At 62.9% G+C, this 23,236-nt stretch overlaps 1 protein-coding gene across 9 annotated transcripts in view; it reads right to left on the bottom strand.

Moving 5' to 3' along the window:
- Nucleotides 1-23,236, bottom strand: part of BRSK2 (BR serine/threonine kinase 2) — a 64,518-nt gene that overhangs the window by 23,066 nt on the left and 18,216 nt on the right. For 8 of the 9 annotated variants that reach the window (XR_013829569.1, XR_013829570.1, XR_013829571.1 and 5 more), the window contains exon 2: nt 451-545. Coding sequence is in view for 5 of the 9 variants with exons in the window: in XM_079930516.1 (XP_079786642.1) it covers nt 451-545 (95 nt within the window). In the remaining 4 variants the exon portion in view is untranslated. Of the gene's footprint in view, nt 1-450; nt 546-1,057; nt 1,378-23,236 lie in introns of those variants that run through there. The other variant, XM_079930515.1, reaches the window with a different exon arrangement.

The following is a 23,236-nucleotide window of genomic DNA, read 5'->3' as shown; positions in this document are numbered from 1 at the left end:
GCCCACCTGCTTTCCTGCCCCCCCTCTGCCCCTCACCCCTGCCCGCTGAGAGGACAGCCGTTCGGACAGATGAGCAGACAGACGGGGAACAGAGCCTGGGCAGCCCCTCCCCGCTGAGTGTCTGGTCCCACCCAGGAGTCCTCCAGTCACGTGGGGTCTGCTTCAGTCCCTAAGGGGACCGGACTCCACCAGGGCTGAGGGGATGCTGAGGTGGGGGGAGCGGGGAGGAGGAGGGGCTGCGAGGCCTCCTGGGACCCCGCACTTCCTCTTCTCCCTCAGAGACAGGGGTCTCCTCCTGATTCTAACGGGGGAAACTGAGGCCAGCCAGCCCTCTCAACAGATGGGGCAGCAGGACCCAGCAGGAACCCCCTTCCCAGGCAGCTCGCCTGCAGCCTGGCTCCACCCCGCCCACTGGGCCTCCCCACCTCCCCTGGCCACCCCCAAGCTCACCTTCATCAGTACAGACTCGCTGAGCTTCTCGCGGTTGACGATCTTGACAGCCACCTTCTGGCACGTGACACAGTGAATCCCCAGCTTCACGAGGCCTGGGGGCGAGGGGAGCCCTCAGACCCCGTCTGGCCACCGCCCAGGCCCGACCAGCAGGGCCCCTCCCGCACCCAAGCCCGGCCCCTCACTCAGTGCCGGGATCCTGTGCCCCTGCCCCCCAGCCTGTCTTGGGCCAACCCCAGACCAACATCTGCCCTCCCGCGCTCCCTGGTCGCTGGCCAGAGGCTGTCCCCAGTGTGGTCACTCTGACCCACGCCACATACGGGCCGTCTGCCCCTCCAGCGACACCTGGAGTCCCTCCCCCGGACCTTAGCCGGAGCTCAGCCCCTCGGCAGGGGAGCCAGGGTGCCCTCAGGTCCCACAGGCCCCTCCCCCACCTGTCACCCTCCTCTTGGCCTTCGGACCCCTGGACAAGGTGCCCCCGACACCTGTGTCCAGCTCCCTGCTCTCCCCAGGACACCAGCACAGGCCCAAGGCCCCTCCCCCGGCAGCTGCGGCCCCGCAGCCCGCCTCCCTGCATCTCCCGTTGGACAGGACACTGCCGATTCACCTCTGCTGTCGTCACCACGCTGCAGGGAGCCGCGGTCCTGGTCACTGCCCCCTGGCCTCCTGGCCTCCGCTGGACCTTCTGTGGCCTCAGACCGAGATGCCCTGCATTCTCCCCTCCCAAGCCCGGGCCCGACCTGGACGTTCCCCCAGGTGGCCTGTGTTCCCCGATGGGCACGGAGGTGACCACCACAGTTCGGGCCACCCCTGGCATTCGGGCGCCTGGATGCAGCGTAGGACGACCTGCTCCCCACGGCACTGCAGCCTGCGTTTTGAGGGATGTGGAGCGCTGGACGCCCCTCGGTTTCATTCACACTTTGCCGACTCTGCTGCTGCTGCTTTAGTTACGACCTTGACAGTCTCACGGTTCCAACCACTTGGGTTTGCACTTGCCCCTTTTTACGCTGCTGAAGGGCGGCTCTAACAATTTGCAAAGCCCTTTGCTTTGTACGGGAAATGAATTCTTTGCCATGTGCATCGAAAACACGTTCCCCTGAGGGGCACATCTCTTTATCAAGCCTTCGGGGCCACGAGCAGTCACACCCTCCCAGCAGTGTCGCGTCCTCCTCCTTCCTGCTCCCCGTGGGCAGTGAGCCCGTTGGCGGCCGGGAGATGACCTGTGCCCCCCAGACACGGGAGCAGCAGCAGGCAGGGCTGGACGAGGGGCGGGGGACCAGGCCCGGTGGAACCCCTGAGCCCTGAGCCTGGGGGCCCGGAGCTCCTCGGCTCAGGGAAGGACAGAGGTCCCGCAGGGGGGCCCGCTGAGCCCCGGCTCCCACCCGGGAAGGGCTGCGGGCTCCTGGGGGCTCTCCCCAGCTGCCTTTGATCCAGAGCCCGAGCCCTGGGATTGCAGGTCAGGAGCCGAGCACAGAGAACAGGCCCCGGGCAGCAGGAAGAGCGCCACCGGCATCTGTAATTCAGAGCCGTGGCCCAGGACTGCTCTCCACAGCCTCCAGGATGGGAACCGGGCCTGGCACTGACCCCTCCACCCCGACTCCAGGCAGGTCTGGGCCCAGACACAGAAACGGAGGGGGAGCCGGCCTGAGTGAGAAGCAGGCTTCTGCCTGGCAAGGCCCCCAGACAAGGTGCACAGGCCTCAAGGAGCCGCAGCAACGGCGGCCAGGCCGCTTCCCGGGGGCACAAGTCCCTAATGCCCAGGACAGATGGCCCAGAAACGCCCCTCAGATGAGCCTCACACCCGTGCACACACACCCCTACACGCGTGTCCTCAGGGGTCAGGGGCACGTGGGGAATAAAGGGAAGTGAGCTTCAACTCAAAAGGGAGCTGGACAGGGACGCAGGCGACCCTCCGGAAGTGGAAAACTAAGTGGCCTCTAACACCACCCCCATCACTGACCATCACAGCCGCCAGCCTGCTGACAGAGTGCTGGGGCCATGCGACATCGGGGACCTCACTTCACAGATGAGAAACTCCATCACCAGCTGGTGCACAGAAAGGCCAGGAGGACAAAGGACCCAGTGGACAAGGTGCCCTGGACGAGCCCCATGCCAGGGCGCGAGCCTGCCAACCCCTCACAGCCGCTAGCGGGCCTGTGGGCTGGGCCCCCGGCCAGGACGCGTGGCTGGGGGGCAGGGGGCTGCCCTGGGCCGCGTCCTAGAACTCTGGTGGCTATCTCCCTGCCTTCACCTTCCTCCGCTTGCTGCCTCTTTCCCCGAAAGTCCTCTGCCCACAGACTCCTACACACCCCTCAAAGCCCAGCATGGAGGTGCCCCTCCTGGGTGAAGCTTCCAGGCCGCCCTGGCTGTGCTGGTCTCCTGCAGCCCCGGGGTCCTCTGGGGTGGGATGTGTGGGTTCCAAGCAGTCCTGCCACTTCCCTGGAGGCGGGAAGCAGAGTGCACCCTCGGGAGGGCGTGCTAGGGAAGCCCAAGACCGCCCTAATTACCCCACCCTCCAACAGCTCTGGCTCATTTTCCAATTGTGATTTCACCTCTAATTATTGCCTTTGCAGCAAATACCGCGCATGTCAAGTGAAGGCAAGGACAGGGCGTCACAGATAATTGCGGGAGGAACAGAGGCAATCCCGCCCGGCGGGTGCTTGAGGGTGCTGCGCTGTCTGCAGGAAGGGGCTCCTCAAGGGCGTCCTGAGGACCCCAGGCCCACCCACGAGCTCCCCACCACACCCCAGGCTCAGGCACAAGGACGCGTGTGCACGAACACGGGCCCCCACCTCCCGGGGCTCCTGAGCACGGCTGGGAGAGTCAAGGGGATCCAGGAACCGCCAACTGAGAGCAGACCCCGCCCCAGGGCGCCCAAGTGTGCGGGACCTCCCCGCACCTGGGCCAAGGGCACGGGGCAGCAGGACAGCCCTCTCGAGCACCCCGGCCCCTCCACTCATCTACTATGGCTCGAGGGCCAAGAGGCGGCCACAGTGCTGGGGGCAGGGAGCTCTCCAGGCCTGGCTCAGCGCCCTCTGCAGCCCCCGCTGGCCCCTGGTTAGCCGTCAAACCCAGGGCACCAGTCTGGTCGGAGGAAGGAGGCCAGGGCCCCGGGCGGCCCAGGAGTGGTGGGGAGCAGAAGGTGCAGCCCGCGGGGTTCTCAGACCTGCAGGGGTCCAGCATGGGAGGTGGCTGGACAAGCCTGTGGGGTCAGAGGTCAGGCAGGGGTGGTCCTGAGCAGACGCCTCACCCTACGGCTCTCTGGTCATCCTTGGCCTCCCTTTTCTTCTTGGTCAGGTACCTTCAGGGAAGAACCCTGCCGGAGAGCCCTGCACCCAGGGGGCTGCCAGCTCGTAGGAGTGAACAGAGCACGAGGGACCACCGCCCAGTGGGGAGCCCCCAGAGGGGGGCCCAGACTCCACTGCCCAGAGACTGCCATTGGGGCTGGACAGGGGTCCAGGCCAGGTGACACTGCTGCAGCTGTGGGGGGTGGGGTGGCAGGGAAGAGGACCCTCTGCACCCCAGGCTCAGCCCTGTAGCCCAACAGGGCAGTCAACACTGGGGGTGTCAGCGGGGCCGCCGGAAGACTCCCCTCCCTACAAACACAGGGGGGTCACTCCCTCTAACTGCACGCCAGCCTCCAGCGCTGTTTCCACCCCCAAGTGATGAGCCTCTGTGGGTGCCCAGGCCCACCTGGGAGGGGAAGGCCCTGGTCTGGTGCGGTCGGCATCAGGCTCCCCTCTCGACCTCTCAAGGTGGTCCGGCCAAGGCCTGCTGCCCCATCCCTGCAGCCCCCATCCCAGCAGCCCCAGCCCTGCAGCCCCAGCCCTGCAGCCACCAGCCCAGCAGCCCCAACCCTGCAGCCCCCAGCCCTGTAGCCCCAGCCCTGCAGCCCCCAGCCCCGCAGCCCCAGCCCCGCTGCCCGCAGCCCCCAGCCCCGCTGCCCCCAGCCCTGCAGCCCCACTGCCCCCAGCCCCGCAGCCCTGCAGGCCCCAGCCCTGCAGCTCCAGCCCTGCAGCCCCACTGCCCCCAGCCCCGCAGGCCCCAGCCTCGCAGCCCCCAGCCCTGCAGCCCCAGCCCGACAGCCCCCAGCCCCACTGCCCCAGCCCCGCAGGCCCCAGCCCTGCTGCCCCAGCCCTGCAGCCCCCAGTCCTGCAGTCCCTGTGGGCAGACAGTGCGGCTCCCAGGAGCCTGCCCCTCCGCCCTTCGTCCTGAGCTCAGAGCCGCCCCAGGCTCTCGGCTGTCCCTGTCCGTCTCCTCTCCAGGTGCCAGGCCACTGCACGGCCTCCCTCAGGGCATGCTTGGAGCACCTCCTGGAGGGCCCTTCTCCCCGCCCCAGGGCCCCTCGCTCCTCTGCCTGTGGCCACCAGGTCCTGAGACCCCAGCTGGCCCCACCCCACCCCTTGGGGGCCCAGTGAGCGTCCTGCACCCATGGCTTTCCTGGCCACCCCCAAGTGGCAGCTGCAGGGGGGTCAGGACCAGAGGGAGGTCCCACTTCTGTCAGCAACATTCCTCTGTCAGGTTCCACCTCTGATTACCATCCCCCCACCCACCCAGCCCACGCGCTGCCCACCTCATCTGAACGCCCGATGGCGACGGGGGCACCGTGGCTCGGTCTGTCAGCCCCCACCACACGGCACTGTGACCACCCTTCCGGAGGGGCGGCGTCCCATGGGTGGGAGCCTCCCTCCCAGGATTGGGGTGCCTTTCCTACACTTATGGCCCCTGAAGATGGCCTGTGGGTTCCCATCACCCAGGGCCTTCCCAGCACCCTCTTTAACAGGCCGGGAGGGAGGTTCTCAGGGCCTGGGGGCCACGCTCAGCCGTGGTCTGTGGCAGGAGAGCTTCGTGACCTTCTCCCCCGCGGATGACCTGTGTCTCACACACCGCGTGACAACACAGGAGTGTGACCTCGAGCCTACCCTGGCTTGAGCTCCACGCTGCCAGCCAGCGCTCACCGGCCGTGTCCTCTGCACATCCACCACGTGCCAGCCTGGGAGTCCTCTGCACACAGGAACCAGGGCACGAGAGGGGTGCGCGCAAAGCTAGCGCACACACACGCACGTGGGTCCCGTGCGTGGCTGCCCCCACCCGCGCCTCCACACCGCCGACTGGCCGTGTGACCTCGGCGACACAAATCCCACGGGCTCTGCACAGCGGCCGGGTCTGCCCCGGGCCCTGCTGGCAGAGTCCTGCAAAGTGACACGTGCAGGGCGCATGCGGCGCCCACACAGATGGGAAAGCAAAGAGAGTAAAGGCTGGTTTTGCCATTTCTCGTTTAAATCACCGGATCTAGACCATGCTGCCACCGTGAGCACCATCCCTGGGGCATGGACCCAGCTGAAGGAAGAGAGAAGGCCCCTCCACCCCCGGGCCGGGCTGTCCCCTGCGTGGGCCCCTCCCTCGGTGGCGTCAGCTCTGCAGGGCCCTGGAGTTTTTGCCTAAAACGCCCTTCTCCCCGCCGCCCCGCCGTCTCCATACCGCCTGACACACCGAGCCGCAGCTTCACGGGTTCCGGGGTCCCTCCTGCCCGCCCGACCCCACGGGGGAGTCCCCTGCCTCAGGGGCCAACCCCGAGACCCCCTCCTGTGGCTTCTGCCTCGCGCCCCCCAGAAGAGGGCGAAGGTTCAGATAAAGGGTGGGGGTCAGCCTGTCTCCCCGGAAGCGGGCCCCGAGGCTCTGGCGGAGGGGGAGGGGAGTCGGCACGTTTCTCTGTTACTTCCGCGGGAGCCAGCGGGAGGCGGTCTGGACACCAGAGCCCGCTCTGCCGCAGCGCAGCGCCAGCTGCTGTCCGTGGTGCTGACAGAGCCGGGCCGCGGCCTCCGACGAGGCCAGGCCTTCGGGGGACAGGAAACAGACCCTGGGGGGAAGGCACGGGACACACTCGCTCCTGCGAAGCCCCCGTCCGTGTGCCCACACCGGCCTCCTCGCGCTGGGGACGCGGGCATGGGTGACCAGACGGGGTGGAGGGCAGGATGCGCCACAGCCCAGCTCGGGTCACCTGGCAGCTCCAGTCCCCCGTCAGGCTTCTGCTGAGCCCGGAGGAGGGCAGGGCAGCCTGCCTGGGCCCCCCAGAGCCCCTCTGAGCACCCCGGGAGGCAGCAGCATCCAGCCGCTAGCACAGGACCACCGAGCACCACTAACGCCCGGGGCGGTGACCGGCCCTCCTCGCGCATCACTCCCCACTGTGCCTCTGGACCACGTGGCCAGCTAACGTGGTGCCAGGGCCACAAGCACAGCTAACGGCGACCCACTTCCCGCCCACTGTAGGGGCGTCGGGGGATGCTGTTTTCCTGGGGTGGAGAGGATGGAGCAGCCCTGTCACCCTCCCGCCCAGGCTTTCGTTGGACGATGGGGGAGGCGGCTCCACACCGGCTCTTGGGAAGAGTCAGCAAACCTGGTCACTCTGCTGCCCGGCCTGCTGCCCAGCCCTGCTGCCCGGCCCTGCTGCCCGCGGCTGGCACCAGGGGAGGCTTAGAGAGCGATCGGGGCGAGACGGGCTCGGCTGCCCTCACTGAGACGGGGCAAGAGAAGGAATGGGGCTGAGTCCCCAGCCTGGGAGGGGACGCGTCTTCTGGCATCAGTGCAGTGGCGCCTGGCCTCCCGGTGCAGGTCCTTCCTGCCACCTAGGCACTGGCTGCTCCGCCCGCCTCGGTGGACTGCAGCCCCACGAGGACCCCCGGTGACTCGTGCCTCCTGGAAACCGGACCCCGGGCAGTGTGGTCGCCCCCACGCTGCACCAGAGCTGGTCTGTGTGGCCAACGGAACGTGGCAGAACAGACGGCTTCCTGTCTCCAAGGTCAGGTGCTAACAAGAGCACAGCTTCCTTTGGGGTCCCTGGGGTCTTGCTCGGGTGGAGACGGCTGCCTTGTCTCTAGGCAGTGCCCCTTGGAGACGGCCACATGGCCTCCAGGTGACAGCAAGGGCAGGGGGAGCCTCCAGTCCAGCCCACAGCTGGAACCTCGTGAGACCCCTGAGCCCCACGCACCCAGCTCGGTTGCCCTGGACGCCTGCCCCTCAGGGGTGGTGAGAGAACGTTTGCTGTCTCAAGACGCTAGGTTTTGGGGGCAGCTTGTTACACAGCAACAGAGATCAAAGAAATACACTCAGCCCTACAACCGCCAGGCCTCAGAGGAACGCCTGGGACGGTGTCCAGTGTGAGCTGAACACACGTGGGGGACAGCCTCACAGACAGGACACGTGGCCTCAGCGGCAGTCGAGCCTGGTGGTCCCAGCCAGTGCTCTCAGATGAGACCCCGAACCGCCCCAGGCCTGAGTTTCCTCACCTGAGGAAGCAGGAAAACTAATCCCCCAACAGGCCCCTGGCCGGCCCGGCCCAGCCCCATAGGACGGCAGGAGGTGCCTGTGAAACCCTGGGACCGGAAGAGGGGCGGCCTCTCCCCCTAGGCAGCCCACCCAGAGGGCGTCCCAGGGCCAGAGCCTCAACCCTGGTCTGTCTCGACCCCCAGCCAGCTGGCCGGCTCCCGCCATCGCTGGGGGAGAGCAAGGGCCTGCCCGGCTCCCGGGACTAAACCCTCCCAGGCCCGGCCAGGTTGGGAGCCCTACGGACAGCAAGGCGCACGGATGCTGGTGGTGGGTTGAGGATGACGCACGGCCCTCCCCACTCCCGGGGGGGTGGGTGGAGGGGGCTGTATCCTTGTCTTTTAAACCTTGGGGAAACTTCTGCCACCGGGAGGCCGCTGAGAAAAGGGGACTCCTCGGCCCGTCCTCTGTCTCCTACACTGACCCCGTCTCTTCCCCGGCACAGCCCCCTCCACTGTCTGCCTGCGTGGGTGGGGGATCCTGACGGGGGGCAGGAGGCCACCCCACTAGGGTGACGGTTAACCCCACCTGGCTCTTCTGCCATCACCCCCCACTCGGGGTACCCAGCTGTGGGGGAGGAGCCCTGGGGGCACCCGGGTCCAGGCTTCCAGGAAGAGCACCCCCTCCCTCATCCTGCAGGACCAGGGACGGCTAGGTGACAGCCAGGCGACGGCCAAGGCTCCCGGCCGCAGCGGAGCAGCTCTTGAGCCCACGGGCAAGAGCGACAGTGCAAAACGGGGATCCGCTTGGGGCCCCAAGCCCAGTGTGCAGGGGCTGAATGGTGGCCCCAGGAAGATGTGTCCACGTCCTAACGCCCAGAACCCGTGAGCGTGAGCCTGTCTGGGAAAAAGGCTTTTCCAGAGGTACTTACGTTACAGATCTCAAGAGGAGATCACCCTGCATGGAGGGCGGGTGGGCCCTAAGTCCAATGACAAAGTTCTTATAAGAGAAAGACAGAGGGAGATTAGACACAGGCGCACGTGAAGACGGAGGAAGAAGCCGTGGGGACGCTTCTAGAAGAGCCAGCAAGCCACCGGAAGCCGGGGGAGGGGCCTGGAACCAGCCTCCCTCAGAGCCTCAGGAGAACCACCGCAGACTTCCGGCTCCTGGAGTTGAAGGTAAGATTCTGTTGTTCTAGGGACCAGGGTTGTGGCAGTCGTGTGGGGCCCCAGGGAACTGTGCAGGGTCCCTTCAGCTCACATGGTATTTAGCTGAGTCTCCTCTCACCCCAAACCTCCCGGTACGTTTCAGAAGGGTTTCCGTTCACTCCAGAGGCCTCTATGTAAGCACAGACCTTCACGTCACTCAGTGTAACGGGAGCCCCTCCCCAGGCCCACATACACGCGGCAAAGGCCTCTGTGCCCGCCGCAACGGGCGGCTGCCTACAGTGCTGGAGCACCCAGGGGCCCTGGAGAGGTTAAGGACGGGACTGGGGTGGGCTGTCGGCTTCCGCTGCCTCTGTGAGCGCTGAGCAGCTCTCACGGCAAGCCTGGCTGGCACCCCCCTCGCCCTGCCTGCACCGGCGACATCTGGGGCACAGGCCCTGGGGGCCGCAGACCTGGTCAGCCTGGCGCCATGGCTGAGACCCTCGGGCGGGCGGGCTCTGGGCAGTGGTCAGGCCTGGATGTGGCCCCTGCTCCAGCCACGCCACTGTCTGGTCAGGACGAAGGTTCCCGGCTATGTTCCACTTGAACCCTGATCCTTGCAATGGCTCCTCCCTTTCTCCGAAGGGGACACAAGGCCAGGTGAGGCCTTTAGGACCCCAAGGTCCATTCACTGCCACTGCCCAGGGAGTCAGGGTGAAACAGCCCCGGAGCCGGGGCTTCCCCAGCTGGTGTAGACACAAGTTCCATCCCCATCACCCCCTCATTACAGGCTTGGGGAGTCGAAGGTGTGCTGGACAAAGAGGTGGAGGAAAAACAGATGCTGGAAAGAATGCCTGCAGCTGCCCGGGGCTGCAGGAGGGGCAGGCGGTGGCACGTGAAGTCCCTTTCAGCACCACGGACAGGAGCCGGCGCGGCCCAGGGACAGCAGGCGACTTACTCCGGACCACACTGCAGCTGGTGGACGCCAGAGCCAGGATGCCCTTGGAAGACAGTTGGCGATCCTGGGGCACCTCCCCCGGCCACAGCCCTGGCTCTTCCCTGTGCGGAGCAGGAGGCCTGCCTGCGCCACACCCTGGGGACGTGGCACTGTTCTGGCCTGTAAACTCAGGACACCAGGGGCACGCACACCCTTCTGCACGGCCCCTCGTGCATCAGCCCCCACCTCAGGAGATGCCGCCGGCCCCCCCAGGTTCCAGCGCCTGGACGCGCAGCCCCACCCAGGCCCCCCACAGGGTCTCCCACGGCTCGGGCCCACAGAAGGGCCCTCGGAGTGCAGGAGAACACCCCCCTCCAACCGTGGGGTGGGAGGTGCTACAGGAGCTCCCACCCCTCGGAGGGAGTGCACCAAGGCAGGGCCCGGAGTTGGGCCGGGCAGAGGATGGAGCTTGGTGGCCCAGGACCCAGGTGGAGCCCTGGGAGAGTCGGAGGCAGGGCCCAGGCGGCTCCACCCGGGGAGGGACCCTCGCCCCCTCCAAGTCTCTGAAGCCGGTGCTCAGGGAGGTCCAAAGCGCCCCCCCCCCCAGCAGGGGCTGGGGGGACTGCCTTCGCCACCTCCAAGGCCCGAGGGGGAGACCGTGCTGGGAGAGGGTTCACGTTGCTCTGGGCCAGCGAGGGTGGGAGGTGGGGGGATCGCGCTGAGGCGAAGCCCCCCCACACCTGCAGCCCCCCCGCCCCCCCAGCGGCCCGGGCACCCAGCTGCCAGCGCCCTCTCCATCCTGCCTGACTTCCGTTCACACCCGACGACCAGGGGCCCCATGGCTGGGCTGGGGAAGTTCGGGGACTGCAGGCTCGGCCTACAGTGGGCCTGATGAATAAACGAAGAATGGCCACAGAGAGGCCAGCAGCGCGGCGGGGCTCCACCTGCGTCCGCGGCCGCGCCCCAGTAATCCCTCCTACTGGACGGGAGAGCGGGCCTTGGAGGACGTCTGGGGGCGCTCTCCGCAGCCGCCCCCTCTTCCTCCCTCACGTCTGCTCCTCCAGGCGCAGCGCGGGGAGGGAGCACAGCACAACGACCTGCCCCGGCCCCCCGGGTCCCTGCCCAGGGGCGCCCACGCCCAGGGGGTCCACTTCAAACACGCGCTGCCTGCGCGCCGCGGGCCTCCGCGGACTCAGACCCGCGCGGGAGGGGGCGGCCTCTTTGAAGTTGCCGTCCGACATCAAAGCGCGCGCGTTCCCTCATTAGTGGTCCCGCCTGGTTCATCCCGCGCCCCTCCACCCCGCGCCTCCCTCCTTTCTCCGCCCGCCCGCGCGCACTCAGCCCTAGCTCTCGGTGGGCTGATAAGGCGCCCCGGTTCTCTCAGCCTCTCCTCCTGGGGTCGGAGCTCCCCAACCTCCTCCTCCCCCCTTCCGGTTGGCGGGGATGCCCCGATCGTGCGCCCCAGCTTTGCGCTGCATCCGCCCCCGGTGCGCCCACGCTTCCGGGCTCCCGGTGACACCCCGACACCCCTCACCGCGCTCCCGGGGGGACGGGGGGGGCGCGCTCTCAATATAGATTCCGCTATTTCCTTCGCCCACCAGCGCCAGGCAGGAGGGAGGGGGAGGCGGTGGCGGCGTCTCTTGGGAGACAACTGTTCACGCTCCGAAAAGGAACCTCTCAAATTAAATTAATTAAGCCCTGACATATTTCACACGCACTGAAGCCACTCAGCCGCCTCCGCTGGGCTCCCTGCCTGCCCCGCCCACAGCACCCAAACACAAGGGGACTGCTGCCCCCTCCGTGGGACAGGCCGGAAGCCCCAGGGCAGCCCTTGACCCACGGGAGGAAAGGGACATGGGGGCCGCTCCCCACCCATCCCCAAGAGCCCTTCCCACCTGCACGGCCATTCTGCGCCCCTGACGAAGCCTCGGGGCGCTATTCTGGTACCTGAAGGCCCTTCCCCCGCTGAGCCAGCCATATTTGGACAGCGGTGGGCACAATGGCCGTGGTCAGGGCCGAGGCTTTGAAGCCTGGTTCCCCATCTCTGCCTGGGGTGGGGACTTGGGTGGCCCCTCCAGCCACAGGGGTGTACTAACACCCTCTCCTGATGCCAGTAAAGATTAAATGAGAAAACACCCCATCCCCCTCTCTCACACACACACATCTCAGTCCTAAGCATCCTACACTTCCTCCCTCCCCCTCCCAGAGGCATCTGGGATTGCACCCACGAAAACGTACAGCTGAGGGTTCTAACCCTCAGCACAGCCAGGGGGTCTCCAGGGTGGGGCCAGCCACCCTCGCCCCACAGCCCAACGCAGCCCTCAGGGCCTTGGAATGCTTTCAGGCCCAGAACCGCTGAAAAAAGATGATCACCCAAGCCTGCCCACACCCCCCTCCCCCCAACACCACCACCAAGCAGCTCCCTCTCAGCTCTGTGCCCGGTGGGAAACTGCTGATAGGAACCACCAATGGAAGCCCTGGGATGAAGAACTTCATTGGCCAGGACACAGTTGGAGGGTTGCGGGTGGGTGCCGCAGTGATCCTGGGGACACAGCCCCTCCTTCCCGAAGAGACACTCAGGCCAGGCTCCCAAGGTCAAAGCTGAGAAGGGGCGAGATGCTGGGCACCTGCTGGTCGTGAAGGGGATGCCAAACATAGAGGCCTCTAGGCCCAGTAAAGGGGCTCTGGAAGCAGCTAGGAACGGGAACATGCCCTGTGGCCCGGAGGTGCCCAGAGGCGCTTCCTAAGCAGGCCACACAGAGGCGTGTGCTCAGAAGCATCTCCAGTGGAGACAGACTGGGAGTCAGAAGACGGAGCTGGACGGAGGAGGGCTGAGCCCAGAGGACTCTGCTGGCCCAGGTGATGGAGGAGACGGCAGAGCTGGGTGGAGTTCTGGGGAGGAGGGGCCAGGAGAGATGCTTGCAGGGAGACCCTAGGAGGAGTCTGGGCTGGGAGCCAGTACCTGGAGAAGCTGCCAGGGCCCTGCTGGCCAGACAGACCCAGGTCCCTTGCAGTTGCCTCCTTCTGACCCCACCCTCTGGATTAAAAAAGAGGGAGCCTGGTGGTGGAAAGGAGATCTCAAAACATTCCAGAAACCTCTTGAAGAAGGAAGACAGGGGGCTGGTGATGGGGGACAGGGCAGGGGCCGGGCCTGCCGGCCTCCAGGGTGCCCTAGAGAGACTCCAGGTGCCAGCGTCAGCCAGGAGCAGAGGGCAGGCCTGGGACGGGGCTGCAGAAACAGATGGGCACGTATCAAGGGCACAGATGTGGGGACAGCCCGGGTCAGCATCCCCTCCCTCCAGGCCAAGACTGAGACACAACCAGGGACAAAGCCCAGGACCACAGGGGCCAGGAGGCTGCCCTGCTCGTCCCTGTTGTCACACGCTGAGTGCTCAGCCCCTGCCATCAGCGTGCCCCCACCAGACACCCCACGCTCTGAACTCCAGGCAGGAGACCCCCTGAGGAGAGACCCAGGCAAGAAAATATTCCTGCTTCTCACACAGAAGGCAAACAGCCAACCACGCCACTCGAGGGAGCCCGAGAGAGAAACAGCGCTGACTCGGTAGAAACAGACATTTTAAAATTATGTTACTGTTTATTGCATTGACTTGCCAGGATTTAATCAGCTGCTACACCTATAAAACAAGAAATCTACAGAAAGGATGAGAAAGCAAGAGAGAGCTCTAAGATATAATAGTAATGGCTAGAGAAAGGAACTGCTGAGATAAGGGCTAAAAGCTGAGAAAACGCCCAATGAGGCGGAGCAAAAAGCAAAAAGCAAAGGTGAAACAGTAAGAGAGGATCAGTCCGGGATGCCCGATGTTTGTCCAAAGGGAGCAGCTAAGAGTGAGCAGAAACAATGCCCTGGAGCAGATGGGCGTGCCAGAGCAAGAGGCCCTTGGTCGGCCCACGCCCTGGCTGCAAGCTGGCCCACGCCCAGGCACGGCCTCTCGAAGGTGAGATCCCGGGAGCCTGCCTCATTCCTTCATTCGCTGACAAGTATTCACTGGGCTTCTCCAGGGATTCAAAACAACAGCAACGAAAAGAGGGTCCACACCGTGGCGCTTACGCCCTTGAGACACCTGGCTAGAGCTGAACAGAAACTCGCTGAAGTACCACTTAGTCCTGACCCAGAGAAAGTCCTACCACCCTACAGGCCTGGCAGAGGGAAAGGCAAGCCCTTTCTGGGGAAGCCTTACCCACTGCGCTGCTCTTTTCAATAAAGAACGCCTGGCACACAATAAAGATGACGACATACACAAAGAAGCAGGAAAAGAGGAAAAGGAGCCACAGCAGGAGCAGGCTGCAGCTGACCCAAAACGCAGAAGTTTCCGGAAAGGATTTCGCAGTGATATGTATATATCTATATCTATCTATCTATATATTTTTTAATTAGACGAAAAGATGCACAAGAAGAATTCACTGAATGGACTTAACAGCAGACTGGACACAACAGAAGAAAGGACTAGTGAACTCTAAGACAGGCCAATATACAGCATCCAAGCTGAAGTATGGAGGAAAAGAACAAACAGAAAACCAAACAGCACGAGAGACCTGGGGGCAGCACCCGACAGTCCAACATACTTGTAATTGGAGTCCCAGAAAAAGAGAAGGGGGGGTCGGGGGACAGGGTGGAGGACATATTTTAAGAGAGAACAGCCACACATTTCCCTAAATTATTAGCTATTTCAGCCCACAGGTCCATGAGGCCCACTGAACCAAAAGTATGACAGAAACACAGAAAACCACACCAAGGCATATCACTGCCAAACCGATAAAACTGAGAGGAAGAGAAAATCTTAAAAGCAGCCAAGACAAAAAACGCACATCACATCACGGGAGCACCAGTGGTGCCTGACTTCTCCCCAGAAACAGTGTGACCAGGAGGCAATGGCTTAACACATCCTTGGTGCTGAAAGAAAACCTAAAGTTCTATAACCAGCAAAAATATCCTTCAAAAATAAGGCAAAATAAAGACATCTGCAGCTAGGCAAACGCTGAGCGGATGTGCTGTGAGCGCTGTAACAGCACTAAAGGAAACTCTTCAGGTTGAGGGAGCCCCAACCCACAGGCAGGAAAGGGCGCCCCAAGGAGGGGACACAGGACGAAACGGGAACACCCTCCCCGGAAAGAGCATCTCTTTAAAGAAGCGACTCTGCAGATGCAGCAGCAAAGTACTGTGGGGTTACCACCAGGCAGAAGCCAGACACAACAGGGGCCCAGAAATGAAGGGCTGCGTCAGGAGGCCCCTCCCCTCTGCAACGTGGGGCAGCGCCAACTCCATGAGGACTGTGGGGCTGTGGCAGGCAGGCACGCTGCAGCCCCTAAGTCAGAAGGTCTCAGCCTCTGTGGCCTCGTGGTCCCCTTACACTCATAAAAGTTACCGAGGACACCAAAGAGCTTTTATGTATGTGGCTATATCTACTGATATTTATTGGATTAGAAATGAAAACTGAGAAATTTTACAAATATTTATTAACTCGTTAAATATAATAAACCCAGGATTTCCCTGGTGGTGCAGTGGTTACGACTCCACGCTCCCAGTGCAGGGGGCCTGGGTTCGATCCCTGCGCAGGGAACTAGATCTCACACACATGCTGCAACTGAGAGTTCGCATGCCACAACTAAGGAGCCCGCCTGTCGCAACTGAGACCCGGGGCAAATACATAAACAAACAAATAAATATTTTTAATATGTATATATAATAAATCCAGTATACACAAACATAAATAATTTTTATCAAAAATAGCCATTTTTTTCAAAGCTCTAAAGAGCTAGTGGGAAGAGCGGCACTGTTCTACATCCTGGCAGATCTCTTTAACATCTGCCTTCAAAGAAGACACGTGGGGAACCTCCGGAAATTTCCCTGTGTTGAGGCGAATACCATCATATAATGATATCCTATAACGTATGTAAACGGTCTGGGCCTCATGGACCACCCCCCACAAGGATCTCCCCAAGGGGTCCCTGGTCTAAGACTTTGCGAACAACTACTCTACAGTAACCGCTAAAGAAATAATAAAAGAGGTGCAGCGAAAACACTAAAAGAGGAAAGAAAGTGGAATGACTAAAACAATACCTGGTTGACACCAAAAAAGCCAGGAAAGGGAGGAAAATGTACAAAGAACAGACGGACAAATAGAAAACAAATAGAAAGACAGCAGGCTTAAACCAAAGCGTGTCAGTAATTACACAAAATGTAATGGATCTAAACACTCCAACTAAAAGAGACTCAGACAGGGGAAAAAGGAAACTCAAACCCAAGTACGTGTGGTTTACAAGTGACACTTCAACTGTAAGGACACACACAGGTTGAAAGTAAGAGGATGATAAAAATGGGCCATGCAAACCCTAAGATGCAGGAATGGACAAGGTCACCCGGGTGACCATCAGCAGAGGAAGGCCAAGCTGACCGGGGGCACCCCAGCTCGCAAGCTGGCAAGATGAGGACGGTCCAGAGAAGCGGAGTGGGGAGGAGGGGGAAGAAAAGGGCAAACGTGGGGCTTCATAAGTTAAGTGAAGGAGGATGTCCAACTGCGTCTGATGCTGCTGACGGGGCAGGGACTGCCAAGTGACCACTGACTTGGCACTGTAAGGGTCATGCATGCAGCAGGGTGGCCGGGTCAAGAGGTAGAGGGAAAAGATGTGGGTTCAACGGGAATAACACTTTCGAGGAGCTCTGATGTAAATGGGGGCAAAGAAAAAGGCAGGTAGGTCAGACTGGCATCTAATCTCCCATCGGCACTTGAGGTCGGGAGCTAATGGGAGGAGCATGAGTTCGCAGAGAAGGTGCCTCCCGTGTCGCTTTTCCTGGGAAGTCACCTGACAAAAGGAGGTGGTAGACCAGAAGGAAGTTAAGATCCCATCCGGAGAGGAGTCCTGGGAACTCCCCAAAGGAGGCCTCTTAGAGAAACATGGCCGACTAGAGCAGGACGGAAGGCTCCGGGAAAGAGGCTACCACGAGAAAAAGGGAACTTGACAGATCGGATGGCCTGCCCATAAATACGTGTAATGAGTTTTATAATAATAGTGCAATGAAGCGGCTTCCCTGGTGGCGCAGTGGTTGAGAGTCCACCTGCCGATGCAGGGGACACGGGTGCGTGCCCCGGTCCGGGAAGATCCCACATGCCGCGGAGCGGCTGGGCCCGTGAGCCATGGCCCCTGAACCTGCACGTCCGGAGTCTGTGCTCCACAACGGTAGAGGCCACAACAGTGAGAGGCCCGTGTACCGCAAAAAAAAAAAAAAAAAAAACAAATAGTGCAATGAAAAAGAAAGGCGACTGGGAACTCCAGGAAAATCAAAGGACTCTTCAAGAAAGTCATGGTGATGCAAATGGAATGTGTCAAGAACATAAACATTCATGGGGTCTCAGAAAAGAGATTCCGCTGATGGACTCCAAACCCCTGATTCTCCCAACTCCTTAAAGACCAGGCTGGCGCACAGGCACAGCTTCCTTCAAGCGCGTCACATGACCAGGACGGGTGATCCCGGCACACTACCTAGCCCAGCACTGACCAACGATTCCCGAGTGACATCTAGGAAAACCCTCTTTATGATTTTTCCCTTTTGAGAGTCAACCAACAGTCAATCCCACAAGGCATGGGTGGGGCTGAAGGACAGAGATACTGTTCTTAAAAAAACAGGTAAAAGTAGCTGCTAGAAAGGAGGATGGGAGGGAAAGAGAGGCGAGGACGGCAGCACGCTCATCTGCTGCAGCTAATGGACAAGACAGGCGTTTACTGCGGTATCTGCAAGTACAGACAAACCCAAGGACGCCCCGGGAAGAGCCACAGGTATCCACCTCGGGGGCTTGGGGGGAGATGCAGGGGTCACTGGGGATTGCCTAACTTGGCCCGTCAAGACCCTGAGGTGTGAGTTCACCCCCAAAGCAGTGCAACTGGAAACGGTTCAAAGAGGTAGCCTTGGGGGCAGCGCTCAGCAAGCCATCTGCGCCCGGCCCCTCCGAGCGGCCAGTGGACCAGGGTGCACTCTCGTTCCCGCCACAACGTCGCAGCAACTGGACCAAATGATCTTACGTCTGGTGAACCTAGTAAATGGTAAATTATACGGGCTTGTGCTGCACAAGGTTTGGGGTTTTTTCCTCACTTTGTTTTATTGCATTTCACTCCCACGGACACGTCGAGGCACCGCTGGGCCCCACCCCAGTCAGAACACAGCCCTCGACAGTGTGGCCTCTCTCCCTCCCCTGCAGCCTGGCTTCCCAGCCGCGGCCCCTCCCCAGCCCCTCGGAGGCCACACTGCCCTGTCTACTGGGAGGTGCCCCATGCACTGGACGAAGCCCAGGGCTACCACGGGAACCAGTGGTAAACTCTGTCCACCGTGTTGTTCTGGGTCCCCGCTGGCAACAGACTTCAAACTCTCGACTTGTCCAAATCTATAAAAACTGAGACACAGAACAGAAGCGCTGAGAGCCCCAGGCTGGGCGCCCAGGGCTCCCACAGCTGCCTTCCCAAGCGACAGTGGCCGAGGGGAGCCCAGGACAACAGGCAGGCAGCAGCCCAGGGAGCCCCCACCAGGACCAGGACCACCTGCGAGCAGCACACAGATGTCGGCGAGTCACACCCTCCCTCTGAGCCAATACATTCTGCAAAGGAAGAGCGGACGGTGGTAGGGTGGGCAGTGGGGGCCACCCAACGGGTGGGGGTAGGCAATGGGGGGGCCCTGTCTGTGGAGACGTTAACGGCAAAAATAAACTGACTAAAATTGGGTCCATCAGAAAGCAGCGTGGCCGTTCTTCAAACAATTAAACCTAAGGGTCACCATTCCCAGGTGTGTCCCCAAAAGAACCGAAAGCAGGGACTCAAACACCCACAGCAGCCAAAGGGGCAAACAACCCAAGTGCCCATCGACAGATGAACGGATAAAACAATGTGCTCCGGGGGTGAGGATTCGGCGCTTCCACCGCCGGGGCCCGAGTTCAATCCCTGGTGAGGGAACGAAGATCCCGCGAGCTGCGCGGCCTGGCCCATGTGGTCCATCCGCACAAAGGAATATCGTTCAGCCTTAAAGGGGGACACAGGTTGACACAGCTACAACCTGGACGAACCTTGAGGATTTTCTGCTCCGGGAAAGCAGGGAGACACAAAAGGCCACGTATGCGTGATTCCGTTTCTGTGAAGCATCTACAATAATACATAAACCCACAGAAACAGGAAGCGGATTAGCGGCTGCCAGGGCTGGGGGAGGGGCATCAGGAGCCTCTCCCTACGGGCTCCGGGTTCCTCTGCGCGATGAGACTGTCCTGGAAGCGGGGCGGTGACCGCACCACACGGAACACGCTGAGCGCTGCAGAGCTGTACGTTTTAAAATGGTCCCTTTTATGTCACGTGAATTTCACCTCAACTTTTTAAAAAAGAAAGACACGGGTCTACTTTTTGCCACCACACACCGATGCCAAACGTCAGAGATAAAATAAACACCCATCTCCCCCAAACGCAGTCCGTCACCCTCCCAGTTCCAGACAGTCGCTGCCCACAGGTGGGTCTCTGTCCCGTGTGTGGAGGCGGCGACAGATGCTGCATCTACATGGAGGACGAGTCCTCGAATCCCGACACACGCCACCTTCTGCAGGAAGAAAGTTCTGGCTGCCACTCGGAGGCTCCCACCGCCCCAGAGCCTCCCCTGCGCTCACGGCTCAAAGCAATGACACAGGGTGAACCTCGGGCTGTGATGTCTTTGGAAGGTGCAAACCTTGGTTCATACGCGAAATACTTTAGTATCTTGGAGTCTGAAAGTAAAGTCTTCTTTTTAAATGAATCAAATTAGTTAATGAGGATAGTTTTAGATCCAAAGAACGAATCAGGAAAGCGGTTATCACCGACTGTCACCGATTATCACCAAACACACTTGTCCTAAGAACCGTTCAGCTACGGCCTGTTCTGGATGTCAGGATGCGAGGGGGCACCGAGCCCCCAGGGAGGGGCCGCTCTCCACGGGGGTCCGGCAGGGCTGGGGCAGGCTGCCACGTGTCCCCACAGGTCACCAGGAGGTGCCACGGGCACGGGCAGCCCCACTCACATCCAGGCCCCGCGGATGAGCCTGTGGCCCCCGAGGGCGGCCCTAGTCCCCTGCCCTGCAGTGCTGGCCACTGGCTAGGGCTGCCCTTGGCCTTGGTGTCCCTAAGCCCACCCCAGGGGGTCACCTCCTTCTCTCTGCCTGCAGCCAAAGCTGGGACCAGTGGCCAGGGCACCTGCCCGGGAGTCACAGCTGCCCTGCCCCTCGAGCACCCCAAAGACAGTGTGAGGTGGAGGAAGGGGTAAGGCAGGTTCCGCTCACCCCGGGGCTCAGGTCAGGACCCCTCCTCCTGGCTCCCACCAGCTCCACCCAGGAAGGCACCACCTGGACTCGTGGCAGACAGGGGAACAGTGTGGGGATCCCCCAAGACAGGGCTCAGCTTCCGCACCGCAGGCCCCAGACGCCCTGCGCCCACTCCCTTCCTGACGGGGGGCTCTGTCGGGGAGCTGGGGGCTGGGCCGGGGGCAGACAGCAGCACACCTGGAAGTGAGGGACGGGGCTGAGGGTGCCGCTGGCGGGGCAGGACGGCCACAGGGCCCCGTGTCTCACGCCTCCTGCAGCTGCACCGCAGTCCCCTGGCATCTGCCTGGGCACCCCGCCCAGCCTGGCTGCCCCACGTCACGTCATTCAGCGGCCTCACCCCAAACTTGGGCTGGCTCTGGCCTGCCCCTCCCCCACCTTCCAGGAACAGTTTTCTTAAACTGAAAACAGTCCAATTAAGTCCCCCCAGAAAAGGCGGGCATTTTACCAAACCAGCCACAAAATTCTCTGGCTTCCCTGCTGGCAGGCAGCTGCCCTTGGTCTCCAGTCACTTCCCCAAGGGTGGGGGCGTGCGGATGCTGCCCTGACTCTGGAAACAGCCCCGGGGAAAGGGCTGGTGAGCTGCGCCCACACCGGGGCCTGGGCTGACCCAGGGGTCCTTTCCCCCCCTCCCCCCCAGGGGCCTGCAGGAGGCAGTGCCAGGGGCCAAGCTTACCCCGCACAGAGGGGCAGCACGACCACTCTCACCCCAGGCCTTGCTGCCCTGGGACTCCAGCACAGTCTCCCCGGGGCGGGGGGCGGGGGCGGGCACAGGGCAGAGAGAAGAGGGGCCCCCACCAGCCGGCTCTCTGAGCCACTCCCCACCCTGGGGACAGGTCACTGTGTCTGCCCTGGAAGCTGCCTGGGCTACACTGCCCCTCCCCCCCTGCCCAGCCCACCCTCCACCCCTCCCCCTTCTGGCTAGTGCCAGGCAGGAGTCGGGAGCTGCCCGAGAGCCCACCGTCATGGAAAGACACACACACACACACACACACACACACACACACACACACACACACACGTGTGGCTTTGACATCCCCACCCATCACCACACACCTCATTCCCCCAGAAAGGTCAGGAGCCAGCCTGCAGCCTGGGCCCCCCGACCCTCTGCAGTGAGGGGACCTCGACCCAGGCCCCAGGCCTCCTGCTGTCCAGGCCCTGAAGGAGCCCCAGGCCTCCCAAGGCGGGGGGGGGGGCGGGGTGGGGGGTGGTGGGGGGTGGGGGGTGGTGGTGGTCAGTCTCACCCGAGTGCCAACCCAGGCCCTTGACAAGTCCTGAGAAAGGGTCCCTGGAGGGTCTCCGGGGATCAGCGCTGGGGCCTGGGGCTCCAGAGGTGGGGTCCCCCGGCCTGTTGAGAGTGGGTGGTGGGGTCAGGGCAGAGCCAGGGCAAGCTCTGTGGAGGCACTGAGCTGAGACTGCAGGGGGACGTGGCCGGATGCTGGTGATGGGTCGGGGCCCCACGGGTGCTCGCAGGGCGCTGGGGCACACCTGGCGTGCCGACCTGCTCGGCCGGAGACCCTGGCCTAGGCCTGAGCCCCGGGAGCCACGAGAGGTCTCAGAGAAAGGGGCCCCAGAGCCCTCCGGCCAATCTTCGCGAGGAGGCTGTGTGCGGCGGCTGGTCCTGGGCGGGGCCACAAGCCTGCAAAAGCAGCCGGAGCCCGGTGGGCGGGGTAGGAGGAGGGGCCCTGTCCCCGCCCCCCATTCCACCCGAGCTGTGCTGTGCTGGGGCTCAGGGCCGATGCAGGGCCTCCGATGCCAGACTGGGTTGGGGAGCCCGCCCTGCAGTGGCCCAGGCAGGGGTCTCCAAACCTCAGCAGGTGACCGGCAGCTTCCTCACCCACGGGGTGGGCGGCACCAGGCCAAAGACTCAGCTCAGGCGTGCACTCTGCCCTGGGAACCCGCAGCTGGGGCTCAGCTGGGCCTGATGGACGTGCACAGGGCCCTTCCCCCCTCTCACGCTCACACACGGGCTCACGCTCACGCTCCTGGGGAACAATCAGGGCCGAGCCCGGACTGGGCCTGCAGGTCGGGAGGCTGTCTGCAGGGAGGCTGTCTGCAGGAAGCGCCTGCCTGGCCTTGGGGAGAAGCGGCAGGTGCAGTGGCAGGGAGGGAGGCAGGTGCAGGGGTGGCGGTAAGGGCCCTGCTCAGGTGATCACCCCGGAAAGCCTGGGCCCCTTCCCTCCCCCCTCTCCACAGGCAGAGGGAGGCTGGCCAAGCAGAGGGGTCGCAGCGCAGGGCTGGCTGGGACTCGGTCATCCTGGGATGGCGCCCCGTGACGGTCGTCCCTGCAGCCGGTGGCAGTACAGGGTTGAGGCTCCTGTGCTCCCGCCGGGTCTTCTCCCCATCCCCAGGCTCGCGGGGTGTCCAGGTGGGGGCACTGGTCTCTTTCTGATTTGCAGCCCTGGTCCAGGAGCCAGGGGAGAGAGAGAGGGAGGGGCGAGCAAGGGGGGCCAGGCGGCCACTGGGAGCCGGGGCGGGGCCGGCACTCCAGAGAAAGGAAGCTCAGACTTGGGTTTCTGTCTAAAACCTGCCCTGTGAACGGGGGCTGCGCTGGGGGCCCAGGGGAGGAGCTTGCTCAGCCGCGTCGCCAGAGCCCCGCCCTGTCCCTGAAGGAGCCCAGCTGGTCTCCAAATCCTGCGCCCTCCTCATACAAAGCCCTCCCCCTCCTCTCTCCTGCCAAACCACCATCTGTTGCCATGACAACGGGAGCAGGAAAGGCAGGGGCACCGAGCGCTCTCCCCCACCCCCTTCCTTCCTGCTCCCTTCAGCTGGGCCCTGGACTCAGAGCAAGCCACTGGCTGCAGCCCTCACCGGCCTCAGAGACCCTTGCCCCCAGCTACCGGGCATGGCCTCAGCCGCCTCCTGCACAAAAGGCCAGGCGAAGGGCCCCCACTCCAGCTCCCCCCACCCCCACCCCCGCCCCCTGCCCCGCCATGGTGCCAGCCCTGCCCAGGGCAGGACCTGTCTCGCACTAGGGAATGGCTGGTGCCCTGTCTGGTCCCTGACCCGTCTCCCATGCTGCGCCCCCACCAGCAGGGCCCTGGCCTGCTGCAGGCCCAACCCAAGGAGCATCCCCAGGAGGCCAGCCTCCCCCCACCCCAT

This window comes from Stenella coeruleoalba (assembly GCF_951394435.1).
Source record: "Stenella coeruleoalba genome assembly, chromosome: 8".
Lineage (NCBI taxonomy): Eukaryota > Metazoa > Chordata > Mammalia > Artiodactyla > Delphinidae > Stenella > Stenella coeruleoalba.
Note: the sequence above shows the minus strand (reverse complement) of the source record. Positions and strands in the feature narration are given on the sequence as shown.